General features: G+C 34.9%; 1 protein-coding gene across 6 annotated transcripts in view; it reads left to right on the top strand.

Moving 5' to 3' along the window:
* Positions 1–23,445, top strand: part of SCN2A (sodium voltage-gated channel alpha subunit 2) — a 79,657-nt gene extending 56,212 nt beyond the window's left edge. For all 6 annotated transcript variants that reach the window (XM_076342735.1, XM_076342730.1, XM_076342736.1 and 3 more), the window contains 10 exons: positions 5,349–5,469; positions 5,839–5,993; positions 6,971–7,144; positions 9,291–9,413; positions 14,227–14,508; positions 15,024–15,077; positions 16,143–16,280; positions 17,387–17,491; positions 18,535–18,805; positions 20,110–23,445. In XM_076342735.1, coding sequence (XP_076198850.1) covers positions 5,349–5,469; positions 5,839–5,993; positions 6,971–7,144; positions 9,291–9,413; positions 14,227–14,508; positions 15,024–15,077; positions 16,143–16,280; positions 17,387–17,491; positions 18,535–18,805; positions 20,110–21,305 — 2,619 coding nt within the window. In that variant the 3' untranslated portion in view covers positions 21,306–23,445. The remainder of the gene's footprint in view (positions 1–5,348; positions 5,470–5,838; positions 5,994–6,970; positions 7,145–9,290; positions 9,414–14,226; positions 14,509–15,023; positions 15,078–16,142; positions 16,281–17,386; positions 17,492–18,534; positions 18,806–20,109) is intronic.

Raw genomic sequence — 23,445 nt, 5'->3', positions numbered from 1 at the left:
AACATTAAGCATGAAATTCATTTAATTTCCACAGTCAAAGCATGTGACCATCATTTGGTTAAAAAAGCTCATACAAAACTGGTATTTGGCTGGTCAAACATTCAGAGATCAGTTCTGCTCTTACTTACGCCCACACTTACAAGTGTAGACGTGCAAAGAGAAAACTGATAGCAAGATCTGGCCCAATTCAGTCTTACCATAGCTCTTTGATTTATGCTTACATATTGACTACCTCCCCAAACATCTAAAATTGTCTGCCCTGAGAAACTTAAACTTATCAGTAATAAATAAAGTTCAGCAGTCTAGTAAATAAGCTACTGATTTTGGACCAAAAGGTCCCCAGCTTCAGTATGATTTACATCCCACCTGCTAAACATTACCATAATATTTACAACACTGTAGTTGTATGATGCTGCTTTCAGTTTGGTAAATCCCTGGAGTTAAAATACACTTATTGCATAGCTTTTTGTCTTATATTTTGTGAGGAATAATTTATCTGATAAGCCATGTTTTGATTTTAAAAATACTCATTATTCAAAATCCTTTGATACTCTGAATAATTTAGGCTTTCGATTGTTTGTGAATTGGTCACATCATATTGGCATACTGTGATTCATAGCAAATGATATTAAGTTGTTAATATTAGTGTTAATTGGAGTTTGCTTAATTAATCTTTAAAAACAGCAGTCCCTTGCTCTGCTTCAGAAATATCCTTTCACTATTGCTTGTGTGAATTAAAAAGCCTTTTAAAGTGGCTTCCAGTGGGAGTGATTTTGCAAATATTTCCACTGCTACTTACGATGTTTTTGCTTTCATCCAACATTCTTGCAAATATTTTCATTTATCAAATGCTCGTAAATAAGTAGATCAAAGGAATTGTGAATAGCAATAAAGTACAGAGTGGACTATAATTTAGGGATCCTGTTTTTCTGCAGTATTTGCAAACAATAATCATCACAGAATTTTTTTGCTTTGAGTTACAGTGACCTGTTTTTTTGAATTGATAGTTATTATGCCTGACTGTATAACCACTAGAAAGAGTGACATCCAGATTCCACTTAATTATACCAGTGGAACGACAATGATATTTGCCACTTGGTCGATTTTGTAGGTGATATAGCTGTACTGAAAAAGACTGGATAAATTTGGATATAATATTGCCATTTACATCACAGAACATCTCATTTTCATACTGACAGCCACACAGCACTGAGAAAATGAAAACAATATAATTTCCATTATTTAACATTTTCACAGGTATTTGGGAGGAAAGGAAATTAAAAGCAAAACCAAAATGGTGGTTTCTCTTGGCGCCATCTTCCTGCTTATGTCTGTTCTGCTCTTTGCTCCTTCAGTCCCTTAAATTATGATTTCAACAGCTATTAGTGGCACCCTGGCCAATCATGAAATTTCAGGCTTTGTTAAAAATGTTAAACTAAGAGCTGTTCATCTACTCTCAGGTAATGATCTTGGAAACAAAGAAAGAAAGAAAGAAATAGAAGCTCAAAGTGGCCTGGTTGTAAGTGAAGCAGAATTGTATGAATCTATGAGATGTTGTCGAGGTTCAGAAAGTAATTATGTCAAAAACTTCCTGACCTAATCTTGGCTGCTGCTTTTTGCAATGCTGCTCTGATAGGCAAGCTGCTTTCCACTTTCAGTTTCTATCTTGAAAGATAAACTATAATCTGTATCTCATACTGTACTGTATTGCTGACTAAAGCATGACTGGCAATGCTTTTGGTAGATGTGAAATAAAAGTTATATAAATCTCTATGATAATTGGTATACTGCTGCTTTAGAACCATGTAAGTAGTTTTGTCCCCTTACTGTCTTCTGTGAAAAGGAGATGGAGTATGTAAGTTCTGAGGTTTTGAAAAGCAGATTTCTCTGAGAATAATTTCCTTAGCATACTATTTACAAAAAATCTAGCATCATAACTCTCAAAGAGTGTCTAATACTTGACCCTGATAAATCTCTTACAACCTGGGTGACTGAATACTTTTGAAACCTAGAACCATGGTATAAAAAAGGCTTAAAAAGGACTTACTGTCATATCAAAGATAACATTTGGGTTTGATGATTATCTTGTTTCTACAGGTTCATTGTTTTTTTAAATCTGTATACGTTAAGTATATAGCATTGCTTAAATCCAGTTTTTGTAATGCTGGTGAGCAGAGAAGAATTTATCGGGTACAAAGGTAACTTTGAGGTATGTTAAGGTAAAGAACTGGGAGATATGCTACATACCTAACATGTCAGGGTCTGCAATTAGGCATAGTCTAGCTATCCAGCTATCCAGCTGGATTCCATATGTGTGAACACTGGCAAGTCACAGTAAGGGGGAGAAAAAGTCTTCCTATGTATTAAAGCATATGGACAAAACATAATCAGCAATAACATGGTCCATTCCCAGGTGATTTTGTGTTGAATACATAGAAATCAGTACAACATCCCTGGGTCAGTTGCTTTATACCAGAGCAGAAGTTTGCTGTGGAAATACGTGATTGTTACTGAAAAGTTTTCCTAGCATACTGAACTTAATTGATGTGGCAAAATCTTAAGATGGCGTATCATAAAACCTTCCTAGCTGTTTGTAATGCATACTAAATTTTGTAAATATTGTATAAAATGCCATACAATAAATTCAATGTTAAAAATAACAAACAAACAAAAAAAGAAGTAATTATTTCTGTTGAAATTTTTTAATTTTTTCTTCCCCAAATGATACTGAATTATTACAGATTGAATTTATTGAATAATTTTTATAATATGCTTCTTCATATACTCATCAGGTTGGAGCTAAATTCAGGTATAATAGAACAGCATGCTAAGGAAATACTCTGATACATCAACAACAGAAGAGTAACTGAATTCTCAGTGGGATAAGGCATTTAATTGTTGTCTTTCAAGTATCAGCTGCTGTTGATTCAATTTAGGATTTTTCTGTTTAGCTTAACTCCTGTGATTATTATTACAGCTCTTTAAAAGAAGCATACCAGTTTTTCAGTGAGAAGAGACTTGTAAGATACAACTCACCATACATACTGCCCCACATAAATAAAGATGGCTTTCTGATGTTCCTGATAATTGACTGTTCTGCAGTATCATTTTCTACCTTTTCTACCTGATCTTTTTGATCTCTCCTTATAGTGGGATATCTCTAATCTTCCATCTTGAGTTAACTGTTAGTCTTACACAATTTCAGTAATAGGAATTCATTACCCCTTCTTAAAATTAACATGTGCTGATTAAACTAACTGCGTAATATCTGAGTTACTGAACTCTTCATTTTCCTGTAAAAGAAAGTAGGTCTTTCAAACTTATAGTTTAACCAGTTCATAGTTTTTGTCTGCTCTGCTACTACTACAGCATTCTGCTAGAAATGCTGTCCAGATTGGAATGATGCAAGCAACATTTTAAGAAAACTCTACATAATACAAACAGATAGTCACTTCTCAGTTTAAAAATGATTTACTGTATTGTATTGATAAACGTTAATTTTTTTAATACCATATGTAAATTTCTTTGGAATGTACCTTGCGTTTATGGTATTTCTGGCCTTTCCTCAAACTGATGACTGACTTCCACTGATGTTTAAATTCTGTGGTCCTTACTTGAGGACTACAGTATTTATCTCACACTTTCCAGTTTCTCCATTTTAGAGGCAGTATTCCACAATGTCGAAACTGCCATGCATTATCTATAATTTGAATATGTTGCAATGGGAATTTTGTAAATAATAATCTGCAGAAAAGTGTGCATCGATATCTTTTTACATTGGAGCGAACCTCATAGATGCTAAAGCTCATGCACAAACATGAGACATGAATATGTAAGCTGGGATTTTCAAAGAAACATAAAGGAAATGGGTGTGCAGATATAACTGAAATTACGTGTATAATGTACCCTACAATAAATGTTTCAATTTGTTTGGTCTTCCTCTAAAATGTGGGCTATAGCGTACCATGGTACACAGAAACCAAAGTTAAGCCTATGTCAAAATCACAACACCATATATTGTCAGTGTGATTCGATCAAATCAGAGTGGGGGAGAAAGGGATTAATCTTCTTTTTGTTTGAAGAACATACTTAATATTGTCTGCAATGTAAAATTCCATTAAAGTCTTATGGTAGTTTCTGTATTCACATACTAATATTGTTTACATTTCCTTTACAAAAAAATGTATTGAATTTGGAGCTTCTCAAACATGTTTTAAAGGAATAATGCCTCTAACTTAAGTTTTAAGTGTCAGCAAAGATATATTTTTAATGCTACCATGGACCATCTCTCTGTCTAATATTAATTCCCTATAGATTGTATTCTAAATCTGCTTACATCATTCCCTTTATAAAATTAGCTACTTATCAATGCAGCCATTTTACTGATGTTATACTCCACATAGTGATAACATTAGAAGAGTCATAGAATGCCGTGATCAAACTACTTTTACTTATTATAGTACTCATATTTGTCTATTGCCATCATAATGTGATGGTGTGAAAGAATAATTTTGAAGATTTGGATTGTATTATCAGTATGATTCATTGCTGCAGTATTGTTTTATGACAGTATTGTTCTAAAAGCATTTGTTTTCACTTTAGTGCTCCAAAAATAAAGATTTTTTTGGGCTTTTATAGTGATTGGACATGTATGTGTACTGTACCAAAGTAATAAGTAGTTTCAAAATGCACAATAAATTCAGAAAATGCATCGGCAAGTGAGAATGCAAAATATCAGCTACTGCTCTTAAAGTAATGTGCTGCTCTTTTGGAAATAAAGAGATTTAAAGTATCCTGTACAACTCATAACATGTGTTTTCATGTCAATGATAATGAAAAGTTTATATTCAAACTTTTTAGATTTTACAGACTTGATAGAATAACATTTAATTGAGACATGAAAATACATCTGTGCAGCTTGCTGTTGGTTTGGTCATGACGTTGGAAAATTATTTGTATTAACACATGCTATCTGAAGTGTAAAATTCAGCCACATGATTGGAATAATTAAACAGTACAAAGTGTGAAAGGCACCCATTCCTAACTTACTGAAATTTCATTTCAGAATTCTTATGTGTGGCTCAGAATAGTAGTCTAATAATTTCAGCAATTCCTTGTATGAAAATATCAAAATATTTTCAATAGGGAAGATGCACATGATGTAGTTTCTAATCTTGTGACCTCACCTGTAGTAGAGCAATTTGGCATTATAGAATGTAGATAAGAAATTATTTTAATGTCGGAGCACGGAATACATGCAAAATATTTTGGTATGCACTTCAAACATGAACTTCTATTCAAAATAAATAAAATTGAAAAAAAATAATTATGTGGGGTTTCATTCACAGAAATTAAATGCATCCAGTTCATCAGAAGGCAGCACAGTTGATATCGGACTACCTCCAGAAGGGGAACAGCCAGAAGCAGAACCTGAAGAAGCTCTGGAGCCAGAGGCTTGTTTTACAGAAGGTAGGTGAAGCAAAATATATGCAAGGTGATTAGACCTAACTGTGTTGATTTGGGCTGGATTCTATTTTTCTTCAAAATCAAGAAGCAGCTTTGCGATTATAGTTGTATTTTCTGTTTGTATTAGTAACTCCATCAGAGGTACTGCCATAAATGTACTGTTCTCGTGCTCTCTCTCTCTCCTTGGAAGGTATTATCAGAGTTACAAAGCTTTAACTTCAAATATTGAAACAAAAATCCTCAAACGGGAGATACTTAATTACAAGCATCTATTGCAATAGTACTGAAATAGGCCAAATGACTGCTGTTCATTGTGATTCCTAATAAATATTTACCTTATTCTGACATCTCAAAATTTATTATTGCATTTAGGCTGTGTGCGGAGATTCAAATGCTGTCAAGTCAGTGTGGAAGATGGGAAAGGGAAAATCTGGTGGAATCTTAGGAAAACCTGCTATAAGATTGTTGAACACAACTGGTTTGAGACCTTCATTGTCTTCATGATTCTTCTCAGCAGTGGTGCTCTGGTAAATTCAATGTGGAACTATTATGTCTATTTTAAGCAGCAAGCATTTAGAATTACAGTTAATTATATAGCTGCAGGTAACATTAGAATTTAATATCCAATTCATAAATGTTCTAATGTCAACATATATCAACAAGTATTTGGCATGTATTGTAGGATACATAAGAGTTTGCTCACAGGCTATGAAACAAATCGTTTGGCAAGTTCAAAATGTAGTGTTAATGGAAATAAGAAATTAGTTATATCAGACTGGTATTCACATGTCTTCATATTGATAATAGCTTTTTTTTGTCTTATGCACGTTTAAAATAAACCACAGCTGAGCTAAGAACTTATCAACAGCAACTTGAATTGTCAAACTGAGATGTACGGTGCCAACGTGATTCTGTCAGCTATTTTGCCAGACTGATGTTAAATCAGGCGGGCTGAGTACTGAAGTAATTAGCTCCTCATAGCAGGAGCAAAATATAGTGTACTTGCTACACTTGGGTCAATGCACAGTGATTCACTGTCAATGTAGACATTTTCTTTTCAAAAGAGAGTTATTAATCTCTGTTCAGGATTGCTTTGTGGGTTAGTGTGTATAGTTTGGTTTCAATTATTAGTTCCTCAAAAAATCTGTATCACAGAGTCATTATTAAATCCCTTATATAATTTTGATAAAAAGTTGTAGTTACCACAAAGGAAATCCTTATGTCAATAAGCCATTGCTATTCACGGAATTGAATGAAAATGAGATTTGGAGAATGGTATTACAGTAAGTTTCGTGGATCACTGTTCAGCTCAGCTGAAAGCTGAATATTGTGTTTGGACCCAGCTTTATGAAAAGTCTACAGTATGGAGTGAAAGCAAAAGTTGTGCTTGAGGGAAGGATATATGCCTATCATCACATATATCTTTCCAATTCAGATTCTTTCTTGGCTACTATATACCACACTGCAAGACATTTAATTATATCTTCAAAAATCTTTTTCACAGGCATTTGAAGATATATACATAGAGCAACGTAAAACTATCAAGACCATGCTGGAATATGCTGACAAAGTTTTTACTTATATCTTCATTCTGGAAATGCTTTTAAAATGGGTGGCTTATGGCTTTCAAACCTATTTCACTAATGCGTGGTGCTGGCTGGACTTCCTGATTGTTGATGTATGTATTCTTTTTCATGTCCTGTATGACAGGCTCTAAAAATCAGAATATTATGTTTGCAGGGTAAGCTTTCTGTTCTATTCAATGGAAACTCTATTTTAAAGCTATTGTTGTGGTATGGTTTTTAATTCTGTTCAGAAAAGAAAAAATATTTAGATATACTTATTACTCTAGAGATGTTTTGTTGATATTCTCTGTTTTTATGAAGTTGTAATGTTTTATTTAAATGATGCTTTTTACTATTTTTTTTTGCTGTGTGGAAAGGATGCTGTTCATCCTCTTCAGTTTTTACTGTATATGTAATTTCAATATTTCAAAGCAATTTCTTTAAAGGTTTCTAACATTCTAATCAATTACTGTAAGTGTCCTGTCACTTACTCTGTGTAATATGAAAGGAAAATACTGCTAGGAACTCTCAGTTCCATTGTACTATTCAGTACTCTTGCACTTTTCACTGCATCACATGGGCGACCTTAAAGAGACACTTGGAGAACTGTAGATGAGCTCCCTTAGAATGGGTTCTCAAATGATTTTCAAAAGGCTGCACCACCAAGGAGCAGATACACATTGTCTGAAGGAGACCTAGTGAGAAGTGCATTATAATTTCAAGTCTACTTGCTCAACAATGTATGCACAGTACTGGGTAGCGTAAATGGAAGTCTACAGATCTTTAACCATATAGCAGACATTAATTTCCCTTCCATCCCCAATAGCCTGACTACATCTGTCTGTGCTAATAGGGCATCTCTCAGTTCCACATATGTAATTCCCATGGAATGCAAGGTAAGAATGTGTCTTGAGTCACTTGTTTGCTCATTATGAAAAGCAGCAGAATCACTATGTATCTCCCTAAAACTACAATGATATGATAGACCATGAAGTCTTTACTATACAGAGCTTGGAAAACATTATAACTTTTAAATCCATACCAGCATTGCAGATCCTGTGATAAAACATGACTATATGCACACTTAGTATTTTGTGGTTGAGTCTGTACCCTTGTAAAAAATTTATTGGCTCAATCATCAGATGTGTAAATTACCATGACCAGTAGAGCTTTACAGAGACCCCATGGACAATACTTTACACTGTCATTATATGCTTATTGTATTTATCAAGAAATATTTAATTCTTGTTTGATAATCTGTGGTTTAGTTACTTCTGTGAACTTTATAAATAACTATTAGTTTTTCATGGCAACCTTACTCTGGTGCGATTTTTTTCATGGAAAAAATTAATCTCTGAAGCATTTTTTTTTAATCTTTAGTCAGAGGATTAAGATAAAGAAGCAAAAAGATTAATTTAGAAATGAAAGAATTAAAAGAGAACATGAAGGATGGAAGGGAAGGGCATTAAATAGAGGGAGAGAGAAGATGGTTTGGGTTTTTTTTTTCTTTACTAGGGCCACTCCTTCCCAATGGTTTACTATAAATACGTTTCTAAGGATTACTGATGGAAGATAATTGTATTATTTATTTTACAGCTATTCTAGTTTATTTACTCATCTTCCTGCAGACCAGACCAGCATTATGCAAGCCAGAATTGATGAAGTGGTTAAAGGAGTCACAGGGAATGTAATGAAGTGTGGATATGCCTAACAATGAAGCTTCTACCATTGTCTAACAAACAGTTGGTTATCAGTCTTCATTAGTCTGGTTAAATCTGAACAGCACTGGTAGCTATGGCTGTTGAATAAGATTTTCTGGACACTAGAAAGTTACATTTGACCAAAGTCCAGGTCTGGATGTGGTTTTTGAGAGCTTTTACATTCTCATCAAGTTCTGAAGATATCATGGGAAATCCTGACCTAAATTGACCATTCCAATTCACCCAACTTTGGGGAGTTTTCTTTTTGCATGTGACTTCATTTTTCTTTAAATACCACCAAATGTTGACTGGTTTATGTGAATTTAGAAGGCATTTTTATACCATTCTACCAACATGATTTCATCAACAGGTACCTAGAATATACTTTTATTCTACTTTGTCTGACTTGAAAGATCTTTCTGCATTACAGAGGGATTCCGGGAGAAAGAGGTCCAGCCTTGAATCTTCTTGAGAAGTTCAGGGCACACATCATTCCCACCATATGTATTGAAAGGATATACAAGATGATGAGCAATATTGCCTTTCTGTTTTTGTGTAGGTCTCTTTGGTTAGCTTAACAGCTAATGCCTTGGGCTACTCAGAACTTGGTGCGATTAAATCCCTTAGGACACTAAGAGCTTTGAGACCTCTAAGAGCCTTGTCGCGATTTGAAGGGATGAGGGTAAGACAAAATGAAAGAATCTGAAATAATGCATGCATACACAGAAACAATGCATGCAGAATAATCAACGACAAATCCATGCAGAAATGCTACACTATCATCCTATATATTTTACATTTATCACTAACATATAAGCAAAAGGCTTCATCTGCTTATATGAATTCATGTGTTATTGCACACATTGTTACACTTACTTAGGCTCCTTGGCCTTTCACCCTATTTCATATTTTCCTGAAGGGCCAAGGATTTATCAACTGCATGGACCTATGCAATGTTACTACAAGACTGAATTTATCCCATACAAATAAATCCTGCTATAGTCAGAACAGTTTTAAAAAAACAATACTTCCTCATAAAAGGCTGTGCACATATACACATGTATATATTCACATGTGTATTTCATACAAGTATAGAATATCATGCGTATTCTGTCAAATTATCTTTAAACCTACTATTCTGTAAGTATTAATTGGGAATTTCTGTTACAATTTAAAAGTTTTGTAATGAATTCCTATGTTAATAAGTAAATTGGCAGCATTAAAATACCTTCTCTCTTTCAGATTAGGACTATTGCATTCTGTTTAAGACAACTTTTATAGTATATCAAAGATGGAGTTGGCTTTATGATTTCTGGCCTAAATTGGTTGCCTACTGTTTTCCATATTGATTTTAAAATGTTGATTATAATCTATAGAGCACTAAGCAGTCTGAAAACATATCGGAAGACTTTTGCTGACAGAGTTGGGTATATTTGAGAAGTTACTGTCCCCAGCTGTTTGTTATCACCATATCAGTTACCACAGCTGAGACCCTCAGCTGCCCAACTGGGCTCTCTCAGTCTATTCCAGTGCAAAGTCAGATAGATTAGTTTAGATCACTTCTTTAGTGCACTGTAATGGACAAAGACCTTATGTATTCTGCTATGACATGAAAGCTCTAGAAATGTTTCTCTTAGGGGCAGTAGTCAACAACTGGAGATGGTAGATATTTCTAGCTCCAGCCACAAGAAGATGTCTGACTTACACCTTCAAGGTCCATCTGTCTGCCTTGGACATATTGCCATAGATCTAATCAGCAGATGCACCTGAGCTGAAACCCTATTGCTGTAATTAAAAGGGATCCTTGTGTGAGCTCCCTGCTGCAATCACTGATCTTTGGCACCCCAGGTTATAAGCCAATTAGCAAATTTATAAGTCAACTACAAATTGGTGAGCTTCTGAAGAAAATGTGATGCTCTATGTGTGTGGAAAGTGAAAGACTTCAACCAAAAAGGAAACAGGCTTTGATGAAAGGTTATAAAGTCAAATAGAAAATACCACTTCCTTGCCTCCAACAAATTTCTGGAATTTTGCTGAAGCAAATTTGAAAATTTGGGATGTTTATATCAGATATAAGGCCTATCTAAAACCTCGATAGTATCTCGCTAAAAAACACATTAGCTGTTGTTTTTTTTATGAGAATGATTAGCAAAAAAACTGAATACAAAATATTACAAATTTTATATGCACAGTAAATTACTTAAGTGGCAATTTAATGTGGCAAGGAAAAGACAATCACTTTGTCATAAAGGCTTATGGGTAATTGTCAATCCCATAACTTCCATGTTGGTGTAAACTTTACCTACTGATTTGATCCTGATCTGCTAACTGTATCTCTTTGTAAAATACCCAGATAAGGAGGAGATTTATGACTTTAGCAAAAGATATAATAAAAACTAGTGGATGAAGTTAGGTAACTTCAGACTAGAAATGCAACGTATATTTTTATTAGTTAGGCAATTAACCATTGAAATATTCCTATGGATATAATGAATTTTGCCTTATTTAAAGTAATTAATGTCAGGCTTAATGTCGTTAAAGATACAGTAGCTCAAGTTGGTGAAGAAGTTAGTATGAGAAGATTTTAAGGTCTGGTACATGGAAATTCAAGATGTCTGTTCATAACATAGTAATTAAACATGGTGTTTAACATCTATGAATTGAAAATACGACAATATAGTATGGTGCACATATTTGCACAGGCACTTAAAATTACTTCCAGTGAGCATTATACTTCCTATATACAAGCAAGAAATTCCATTCTACCCATTTAAAATTTTTAATCTGCCTTACTGTTCTCTAGGGTCAGGACTTGTGCCTGCCCAAACTAATAATTAATAGAAAACATTGCCACTGTGGAAAACATTATGTTTCCCCTGCATCTTCCCACCACTACTATTGCTGGGGGAAATACACTTTAATTTGCACTTGGGACATCATGAAACTAGCCTGTGGGAGTATAATTAATCTGTCTATGCTCTGTCCCAAGCAGTACCGCTCACTGCTATACGGTGCTAGACACATACTACCTTTTTTTAAACCAGTAAACAACGCTTTTAATGTCTTTCTGATGCTTTCCCTACTTTCACTTGCTGTCAGGCCTTGCTCTCTTTTCTCACACCCCTACTACCAGTGGAAGCTAGGAGGTGTCTGAATCAGTGTTTTCAGTGATGCTCAACAGCATGTTTTGAGTGTCTTCAAATGATTCATACTACCAGCTGGTCCTGCTATAGCTTCAGGACTCAGACTAAAAACAGAGAAAGTAGGTCAGCTGTAGAAATCCAGCCATTAAAGAAAGAAGAACATGACTGGACCTGCAGCTGTAGCAGAAAGAAGAACAGAATTCTCGGGTGTGATGAGACTGAAAGCTTAAGGACAAATATTTTCACTTCATTAACTATCCCTTTATATCTCAATAATTATTCCTGATGGATGATATTATTACATTTAAGAAATCTACTTATATTTTTAAGTAGAAGAATTGAGATAACTTTAAATAAAAATAGTGTAAAAATAATAACTAATATATATTCGGAAAATATTCCCGAACTGGGAAAAAATTATGTTGCCATTTATTATTACAGTCAAACTTCCCACTAAAATCAGAGAGTTCATGGATTTCCAGTTTAAACTAATTCAGCATTATTATTAAACTATTCATTTGTTTAGGTCAAACTACTCCTTATGGCCTTCCACAGTCATGTCATTGACAAAGCTGAGAGTACAGGTCTGTCAACATAAGACAGCACTGTTGAAATTAGTCAGAAGAGATTTATCCATTAGTTAGGGAATCCTCTCTGCCTGGCTGATAAGTGATAAAATGCTATATTATTTTTCCTTATTGATTTATAATAGGTATTGCTAAGGAGATTTTTAGTATGAGTAAGAAACTATTTTGATTTTTTTTTTAATTTCCCCATTAGAAATAAACACTTATTAGAACGTGATTTAAAATATGTGGCAAAAAAAAGCATGGAAGCTTTGGACTTCATCCACCATTCTGTGCTTTTATAGTGTCGTAATTTACATTGAAAGGAACCTCATTTGGTCCAGCTCCTAGATTTAGCATAACAACAACTTCACTGAAGTCCTATAGGATCACGAATATTGCCTAAAGTATGTATCACCCCAAAGAGGTATTGTTTCAGCAGGAATGGAGCCCTGAAAGTAAAACAAGTATTTCCCCTTTCCTTCAGCCCAAGTCTACTATATGGTATATATGGTGGTGGTTCATCACCTACTCTAACATTCAAAGGTTTTATTTTCTATTCTGTAAAATGGCAAGGAATAAAACGTGATCTACCTAGATGACTAATTTTACAAGTAATTGATTCTATGGAACCTATTAATTGTAGCTATAAATGTAATGCCAAAACATTTTACAGGCTTAAGCTACATATTTGTATTTCAAATAGAAACAAATAGCATAGTGTGCTGGAGGATCTGTTGTAGTACCTACATTATATAAACTAAATGAATTATAAATAATCTCATCTATGTAATACCTAATGTCCGACATTTTTAAAACAAAATCTTCATTAGGTTCTAAGGATCTGATTCAGTTGTTTTGGCAAAATTGGCAGCGGTGCTCCATAGTTACTAAATTTTACATTGTTAGACTGACTTACAAGCAGATTTAAAATAGGACTTAACTAATTTAGCAATTCATCAGTTTAATCATTAAATAAATCATTCTCATTCATAATGGACCTACTTTCTCCCTAATTTTTTCTTTACTGTTTTATTTTTATTCTGGCATGTTTTTAATCATCGTTCATCATCATACATGAACTGATTTTCATATTTTTCTTTCCTGAAGCCTGATTTTCCCCAAAATTCATTTGGGAATTAAATCAAGTCTCTTCCTTCTTCAAGTCTTATCTGCCACTTGCCTGAACACTACCAGCTTTTCTGTGTTCAGATACTCAGCTGATTTCCTGGTTTGAACATGTCTGCTTTTCTGGTTTTATATATAACCATCCAAATGAACATGCATACATCCCTGAGTTTTCTTTTATTTAAAAGTCTTAAAGTTACTTTCAATTAAAAATTTGCTCAGTAATAATAATTTGGACTGTTTATCCAGTAAACACGTAATAGAAAAAAGTTTGTTGTGTTTGATCCAATCAGTCATTAGAAATACTATGGATATGGTTTTGCAGGCATACATTAAGTAAATATTCTAAAAATAATTAATAAATGCTGATTTTTTTCTGTTTTTTTTTTAGTTCGTTTTACCTGTTTGTTCTTCTTTTTCCCATTCTTTAAAGCTACCATTTGCTACTGTTTGTATGTTTCTCCTTCTAATTATGTTGATATTTTATCTTTCCTCTATACTGCTTTTCTTACTTGTTACTCTCAACAATTCAAAATGTGTAACACAGATATTAGAATGAAAATAGAGTGTTAAATTTAAGAAAGACTGATGAAGCATTTGTAAGATACTGGTGCCTGTGTTCTTACACGGTCTCTCTTTGGTTTCATTTGTACTCTAGGTGGTTGTGAATGCCCTCTTAGGAGCAATTCCATCCATTATGAATGTGCTTCTTGTTTGCCTTATATTCTGGCTGATCTTCAGTATCATGGGAGTAAATCTATTTGCTGGAAAATTTTACTACTGTGTTAACACAACAACTGATGAGAGATTTGATATCAGCCAAATCAACAACTATAGTCAATGTGAGGAGCTCATAAAAAACAATGAAACTGCCCGATGGAAGAATGTGAAGGTTAACTTTGATAATGTAGGCCTTGGTTATCTTTCTCTGCTCCAAGTGGTAAGTCACCACTCCTTAATTTCTATTTCTCTATCTCTGTTGTTTACTTGTAACAGTAAAAAGTGATTTTTCATTGTTTCTTTCATTTAGAAATCTTGTCTCTCACTAAGTGTGGGATAAATCCATGACAGAAATAATACAAAGTGTAGAGGCTATGCTGACTATGAGAAAAAAATCGTAATTCAAACCTAATTCACCTTAGCTGCATTGAATCTATATCAAGTACACCTACTTTGCTCATACACAGAAAATAACTTTTATATCAGATATTACTCATAATTGATAAAAGTTCTTAATAGATGCTGTGTCCTCTATAGTTAGATACTAGAATTTGCTTGCAATTCTTGTATATGAATAAAACATACAATAGAAGGCAAGAGTCACCTATTAACATAGCACTGTGCTGGTGTTTGTGATGAGCACTAAAGACACTTGGTCTTCAGCTCTTAAACTATGTTTCTGACAAGCCATTTTCCAGGAAAAGCATGAGGTAAACACCAGTGTTCTGCTTATAGGCTACATTTAAAGGATGGATGGATATCATGTACGCAGCTGTGGATTCTCGTAATGTAAGTATAGTCCCTTGACTCCATTTGTTTTGACTGTACGAGCTCCAAGATTTAAGAATGTAATTTTAACATCTTTCAGAAATAACAGTAAAAATGAGAGAACAAGGAGTTACAGTTTTGTAGTTAAAGAAAATGGAAACCATAGGAAAAATACAAGAGACAAAGCAGAGGAGCAGTCCTAAAAGATTCCATGTTCTTTATGGTGCAGTTGGACCAAAATTCTTCAATTCCACAGCAGACTTAACTATTGCCATGAAATGCCTTTTCCTCCTCTCATTATGTGCATTGAGACATTGTTTAGATTTGGAAATAGGCACAAATACACAGCTTAGACATGATTTTTGTAACACTGATCTTTTTTTAAAATTGAGACTTTCACTGTGCTCTGCAAGCCCCCTGACTCTTTTCTTCAGGGCACAGTTCCTATTCTTAACTCGGCCTGTGCATTTTCTTACCCTTTTGCCTTCCCCTTGCTCCCTTGGTGCAAGTTGTCCTCTAGTTCTAAGTAGACAACTGAATAAACTATACTGGTAAAGCTCCAACCTTTTTGGTAAGCTACACTCACAGCAGGAGGCCTGTTGTAGTATAGTAAATATGCATAGCTGTACCAAGAAAATATGCTTGCTCTAAACATGGCTTGGCTGCCTCTCTTCCATAATCCAGGGCAGTTTCCTAAGTGCCTATAGCAGTGAAAGCTCCACAAGCCCACATCAGGGGCGTCCCACGAGATCTACAGAAAAGGTTGCAGCTTTACGAGCTGGTGTTTCTGGTTGTCGATAGACTCAGACAGATGGTACTATACTAGTTTAAACCAATTGTGTCCTCAGTATTTATTCTAAGCTCATATAGGCCAGTTACATTTTTTAAAATGAAGTATCAAGTTTGATAGTAAAGTTCTTTGTCAAGAATGTAACTTCACAGACTGAAGATCAGTGGGATGGATACGTGGGAACTTGACCATAAGAAGCAAAGATCAGAGTGACAGAGCCTTAAATTCTGTCCAGCAGATATTTGATTCTGTGCTCACAGTTAAACTAAGGCTTAGTTTCTATGCCTTTTTTGCAGGTTTTGGATCAGCCTAAGTATGAAGATAACCTGTACATGTATCTTTACTTTGTCATCTTTATCATCTTTGGATCATTCTTTACCTTGAACCTTTTCATTGGTGTCATCATAGACAATTTCAACCAGCAGAAAAAGAAGATAAGTACTTCATCATTATTGTGAAAAGAAAGCTAAAAAAATGCTTATTTTTGGTCCACACACAATAACTTTATTAATAAAATATTATTTTTTTCATTTTATGATAAATTAATGTGCTCTGCATATTAAATACTTTAAATTACTAAAGCTTACAGTTTGGCTTGATGAGGGTTTGATGGACAAGTGACAACATATGTCTGTCCATGGTTAGTGAAATACCCAATGTCATCTTTGTAAAGATGTGGATTTGGGGCTGGACTCTGTAACAGCCTCAAAAAGGCTAACCACTGAAATAGCTAAATGTAGCTTTAAAAACTCTTAGCTATACTACCTTCATGTCTCAAAGCTCAGCAGTGTAGATTTCTGAACTCTAATAATAAACATTGTATTATCTTTATTTGTACTCTCTTTAGTCTTCATATTTTGTCAACACTGCCTCAAAAGGTATCCGTGTTTCAGCTGCAGAACTTAACTAAATTATCTGGCTACACACAGTGTTATTGGAGTGGTGGAAGTGCTGTTGGATCCATGTGCTGAAATGGGTTGAGATGGAGAGAATTGGCTTTTTTTTCTACTCGTTCCACATAGTAGGATCTCCTGCTTCAAGTCCTGCCCCAGTGGAGGGAGAAGAAGAGGCTGCGAAATATGACCATCTGGATACCTTCTAATTCTCCTTTGGTATCATAGATGTCAGTTCTGAAATTTTGCCAAAATTTACTCTAGAGGAAAAACAAGAGAAGGGGATCAGAATATTTTATTAGTTTGTATCTCTGTAATAACTGATAGAATTTAGCAGAACAAAGAAAAAGCACCTCTCCCTCCTCTGTACCTCCCCTCTCCCCAGTGAAAAGCAGAGGTCTACCAGAAACAATGTAAGTTCAAGAGCCTCTCAAAAAAAAATCCTAAATGTTAAGGTGGCATATGTAAAGCAATTCTTCTGCTACCAAACTACTAATAATCATGATAAAAGGAGATTTTTATGTCTGTCCTAACTTTTCCTACAGATGAGAATGTGAACAAGAGTGATTATTACTATTCAGTATCTTTGTTTATAAGGAATCAATAGAGATACGTGATTGTAACCAGGTTTTGTCTCTTTGGTTTACTTTGGAGGTCAAGACATTTTTATGACAGAAGAACAGAAGAAATACTACAATGCAATGAAAAAATTGGGTTCAAAGAAACCACAAAAACCTATACCTCGACCAGCAGTAAGAATAAAAATCTTTCTTGTTATTTTTACCTTTATTTTAAAATGGGATTGTTTCAACTATGCTTTAGGCTGAATTAAGTTGTAAACTAAAAAACCAAGTGATAGAAGAGAAGCCTTATTCATCTGAAGTCCAATTTTTTTCTCTTTTGTTGTCTGAATATGGAAGACTCTTCCCTTCCTTTTTTCCCCTCATTTTCTCTCTGCTCATGGCAATGACATTTTATGTGGCATTTTTTCAAAACACTGGTTTGACTAGAACAATTAAATGTGACAGTGTATTTGTCAAAATATGTGAAAGCCTTAGGGCACAGGCTTTTTCAGTCATCTAGGACGACTCCGAAACTGCTGTATGGGCGGGCAAGTTACCATATCATTGCCTGAAAAAAAAGTTCTTTTGCCCCTCACATTCCTGTTGCACAATCCATACAATGGTTTGCTCTCCTGCACCCTAGAACAACAGAGCAGGATTTGGCTGGGGCAGAGAGTGATTCCAGTTCTGCAGTTCTACTTTGGATTGTGGAACCTGCTCAATGATCAGTCCAGCCATCGGTAAATTCTCTATAGCTGAAAAAAGGAAGATATTGTTTTAAAGGTTATTTTGGTGGCATGAAGAGCACTGAACTTGGGGCTTGAAAACTTTATAAGCGTTCTGGCAAATGAAGTGCTATTAACTCTCAGCCTGCTCATCTCTCGCCCCTCCTGCTTATTTTTTTCAAATTTTGCCAAGCTAAGCACTCCGTTAATAGTCTGTGTCACAAAAGGTTACAGTAAACTGGTTCAGGGTGGCAAAGTCTCCTTTGCAACTTCAAAAAAAATGCATCATGCATATTTTGAAATCATCCCTTTAATGCTTATGAACACAATAGTTGCATTTCTATTTAATTTGTGTTTACATGTACAAACTGGAAAATTCATACAAATGGAGGACTTCATGGAAGACATGAAATCCCCTTCATACTAGATTTAAATAATTTGTAGCAAATTCAAAAAAGACATTTTACCCATGCATATTGTAATGAATCTCATTTTTTCCCCCCCCAGAACAAATTCCAAGGCATGGTCTTTGATTTTGTAACAAAACAAGCATTTGATATCAGTATCATGATACTTATCTGCCTTAACATGGTCACAATGATGGTAGAAACAGATGATCAGAGTGAAGACATGGAAAACATTTTATATTGGATTAACCTGGTGTTTATTGTACTTTTCACTGGAGAATGTGTCCTGAAATTGATTTCACTTCGCCATTACTACTTTACTATAGGCTGGAATATTTTTGATTTTGTGGTTGTCATTCTCTCCATAGTAGGTAAGAACAATTCATTTTTATGAAATGGCTAATTCTGTGGAAACTGAAACATTTTTGGCATGTGAAGTCTATTTATATTTTGGTTCAACATTGTCACTAGAAAGTCTGACCACAATTTTTCTTTCTTCTGATTTCATATTATCCATAAAATAACTGAACAGCACGGTAAGAAATTTTTTAGCAATAGGTTTCATACACTCTCACTTTTCTGTTAGTTGAAATTAGATCTTTATTCTGAATTCAGTAGAAATTCCTCAGCACAGAAACAAACCCGTACATGAAAGGCAATTTTGATATAAACTAACAGTGGCAGTTGCAGGAAAAGCGTCGAGCAATCCAAAATCCAAGAGCAAAATCTGTGTGGGACTGTTGTTAGGCTAGCATGTAAGCACCCCAGACAGCAGGGTAAAGCCCTCAGCTTACTTCACAGTTTTGTTTGATCCTGAGAGGTTTTATGCCTGAGCTGGAGTGAGCAACCAGAGAAGCAGAGCTGAAGCAGATGTAGTAATAAGTACATAGCTCCACTAATCTTTGCTTTATCTAGAGCAGAAAACCTGAAAGAACTTGAGTAAAAATTCTGTCATTTTAACTTCTCAGAACTCCTTAATATGCAAATTGCTTTTGCCATATTTGTATGGAAACAGGATGTAGTTATTTTTCTGCTTTGAGGCACATAATATAATGCTCAATTCTTCTACTCTTCAGTGAGTTCTAAGAAGCCTTTTTATTATCAGTTTGTTCATGTTTGGAATTGCTGTGTCATTAATACTAAATTTGCAGTCACGTTATATCATCTGTGATTAAGAAGATGCAGTTCTCTTCAAACAGACATGTTTTCTTTGAATACCATAACTTGATTACATGGCATTTTAATACTACTATAAATATGATCTTTCTTCAGATTAACTGATGAGATTATTTTTGTTACAGTTAAACAGAAAGCTATTCTTGTGGTCTCAGCATTTGCTAGTCCACATACACTAGCTACCAGTTTGTCCTAAAACAGATTGATGTTGTGTATTTGTGTGTCTGTTTGCATACGTAGTCATACAGTTAATACTTAGAAATGTCATTGACGCAGTTTTCATTATCCTGCAAATTACTTCAGAATTTCTATTGGGATTTATGGGTTTCCAAAGCATACCAAACTGTAAAGGTTTTGTAAAAACAACTGAATGGCTAATTTCTAAAATCTTCAAATATCCTATTCTTCTTAAAGTTCTACAATGTTTGTAGGATAAATCCTTAGGAGTGGTTTTAAAATGTAATAATATTCTTCACTAATTTAACTTGTTTTTCAACAGGTATGTTCTTAGCTGAGATGATTGAGAAATATTTTGTATCCCCCACACTATTCAGAGTCATCCGACTTGCCAGAATCGGTCGAATCCTGCGTCTCATTAAAGGTGCTAAAGGAATCCGCACTCTGCTTTTTGCTTTGATGATGTCTCTTCCTGCTTTGTTCAACATTGGTCTGCTGCTGTTCCTGGTCATGTTTATCTATGCGATATTTGGCATGTCCAACTTTGCCTATGTTAAGAGGGAAGTTGGGATTGATGACATGTTCAACTTTGAAACGTTTGGCAACAGCATGATCTGCCTATTTCAAATTACCACATCTGCTGGCTGGGATGGTTTGCTAGCCCCAATTCTTAACAGTGGGGAGCCAGACTGTGACCCTCAGAAAGATCATCCGGGGAGCTCCGTGAAAGGCGACTGCGGCAACCCTTCCGTTGGGATTTTCTTCTTTGTCAGCTACATTATCATATCATTTCTGGTAGTGGTGAACATGTACATTGCTGTGATTTTGGAGAACTTCAGTGTTGCCACTGAAGAAAGTGCTGAACCCTTGAGTGAGGATGACTTTGAGATGTTCTATGAAGTCTGGGAGAAGTTTGATCCCGATGCAACACAATTCATAGAGTTCAGTAAGCTATCAGATTTTGCAGCTTCGTTAGACCCTCCTCTTCTTATAGCAAAACCAAACAAAGTCCAGCTTATTGCAATGGATCTGCCCATGGTAAGCGGGGACAGAATTCACTGCCTTGACATCTTGTTTGCTTTCACAAAGCGTGTTTTGGGGGAAAGTGGGGAGATGGACGCCCTCAGAATACAGATGGAAGATCGGTTTATGGCAGCCAATCCTTCTAAAGTCTCCTATGAACCAATTACAACCACGTTAAAACGAAAACAGGAGGAGGTATCTGCTGTCATTATTCAGCGTGCTTTCAGACGTCATCTTTTAAGGCAAAAAGTCAAGAAAGTTTCATGTATATTTAATCAGGATAAAGGTAAAGATGAGGAGGATCTGCCCATGAAAGAAGATATGATTATGGATAAACTAAATGAGAACTCAACTCCAGAAAAAACAGATATGACTCCATCCACAACCTCCCCACCTTCTTATGATAGCGTAACAAAGCCAGACAAGGACAAATATGAAAAAGACAAATCAGAAAAAGAAGATAAAGGTAAAGACAGCAGGGAAAGTAAAAAGTAACACAGAATTCTGTTTGTGATAAACTGTTTACAGCCTGAGAAAGTATGTATTTGTGTCAACAGGACTCCTGTAGGAGGTACATGCCAAACTGACAGTTTTTACATATATAAATATATATATAATTATATATATATATAAAAAAAAGGTCAGTGCCTATAACAAGACAGTGACCCCTCGTCATCAAACTGCAACTCTGTAAAACAGGGTAACACCTTGACAGGAGGTTGTTGTTTTCATTACCAGCTGACACTGCTGAAGAGAAGATAAAATGGCCAATCAGACTGTAGGGACCAGTTAAACAAAAAGGTGCGAACCTATGAATCCCTGTGTTTAACATGAAACACACAGTACAAAAATTGTATCCACTGCATTTCAACAGCCACATTTGCCATATTTTTACAAAAATCAGTGTTGGTGAACTTATCATTTTTTAATTCACAGGTTGTTTACTATTATATGTGACTATTTTTGTAAATGGGTTTTATGTTGGGGAAGGGGGTATGAGAACCAGGTGTTCTGCTCTCGGATTCTCTATAATGTACAGACAGAAGTGATTTGCATGAAGGCATGCTGCACTTGTAGTTCATGCATGGAAAAACATGACGTCGCACAAAGCAGCAGAGTCTTACTACTTCCATGTTTCAGGGTGGCTCTATATTTTGAGGTGCTTAATAACAGTGTCCGTTCTAGTATCTCATCCAGACAAATCTTAATGTGCCTGTAAAGTCCCATAGAGTCTACAATAATAGAACAGATGTTTTATTTTTTCATAAGTCATTTAACTGTAGTTGAACGAACTCTGGATAAAAAATTTACCGAGGGACAGAGTTCATTTTTAAGTATTCTTCTGTAGAAAACAGCTTACCTGAACTTGGGAAATTGAATTTACCAAAAACCTGCAAAACTTAAGAATTAATGAAGTTGTTCTGCTTCACCCTGCAGTATCGTTTAGCCATCTTCTGCTCTCAGCAAGGTTGACATTGTATGTGTTGATTAAAAAAGTACCGTCTGTGTAAATAGTTATTTTATCCCGTGGTGCATGTTTGAGCAAACAAATAATGACCTGTGCACAATATTTATTGCATCAAATATGTACCACAGTAAGTGTAGTTTGCAAGCTTTCAACAGCTAATATGAAGTATTCTGTACCATTATAGATAGTTTGGAAGCTATCACTGATGCATGTTTATCTTGCCTTTGCTGCTGTGATTTTACTCCTTCCACTGTTAAAAGTCTAATATGGGAAGCCATATCTCAGTGGTTAAGTGAAACAAATTGTTCAATCGGTCATCATTCTTTCATGACATCAAGCAATAGTTTGCAGCTATTTAAGAGCTTCTTGCTTTGCATTCTAAGATTTTAAGTGACTACTGTACGGTGTATAGTCAGACTGTACAGGATACGTTGCAAACTGCTTAATCTGTTGAAAAATACATGGATAGAATTTTCTAAGAAAATATAAATATTGTAAAAAATACCATTTTATTTTATTTTTCAGCGTTTTGTACATAAAATAAGAAATGAGAATTATCTTCAGGTTGATGTCACTGTCACTTTTGTTACTTTCTATCCATAGCACTTTTTAATTCAAGAACTTCACAAAATAAGAAACAAAGGAAAGAATGGGGTAGCTTTACGTTTCTGCTTTTTTATTAGTACTGTATTTTTGCACACATTTTAATGTGAAATAAGTTTCAAACTGAGTCCAAAATGCACTTGCTTCCAAATAGATATAACTTGTAATTGAAATGTGGTGGGGAAGATTTGTTTCAAACTCTAGCACTGCCTGCATCAGAAGTTTCAAGGTAGTCTTTTTATTCATGAAATCTTTACCAGTGTTTGTTTACATAGACTATTCTTATTCTTGTTGATTCATGCTGCACTAGAACTGTTCTAAATATAATATGGGATTCACAATGTTTTTTTTTCCACAGGAATTAAATAGCAAACTTGTATAATTGATCACATCAGGACATTTTGTGTTTCTTACACAAGCAAAAATTCGATGTTGACTCCTCCTTTTACAAAAATATTGACTTGTGTGTCGGTGAACTGCATGCAGGAAAATGCTATTACCATAAAGAACAGTAAACCACATTACAGTTGAGCCAAAAGAATAAAGACTTCATTTTTTATTGTA

The sequence above is a fragment of the Aptenodytes patagonicus genome, chromosome 6 (genome assembly GCF_965638725.1).
Source record: "Aptenodytes patagonicus chromosome 6, bAptPat1.pri.cur, whole genome shotgun sequence".
Classification (NCBI taxonomy): Eukaryota; Metazoa; Chordata; class Aves; order Sphenisciformes; family Spheniscidae; genus Aptenodytes; species Aptenodytes patagonicus.
The sequence above is the reverse complement of the archived record's forward strand: the minus strand, read 5'-3'. Positions and strand labels throughout refer to the sequence as shown.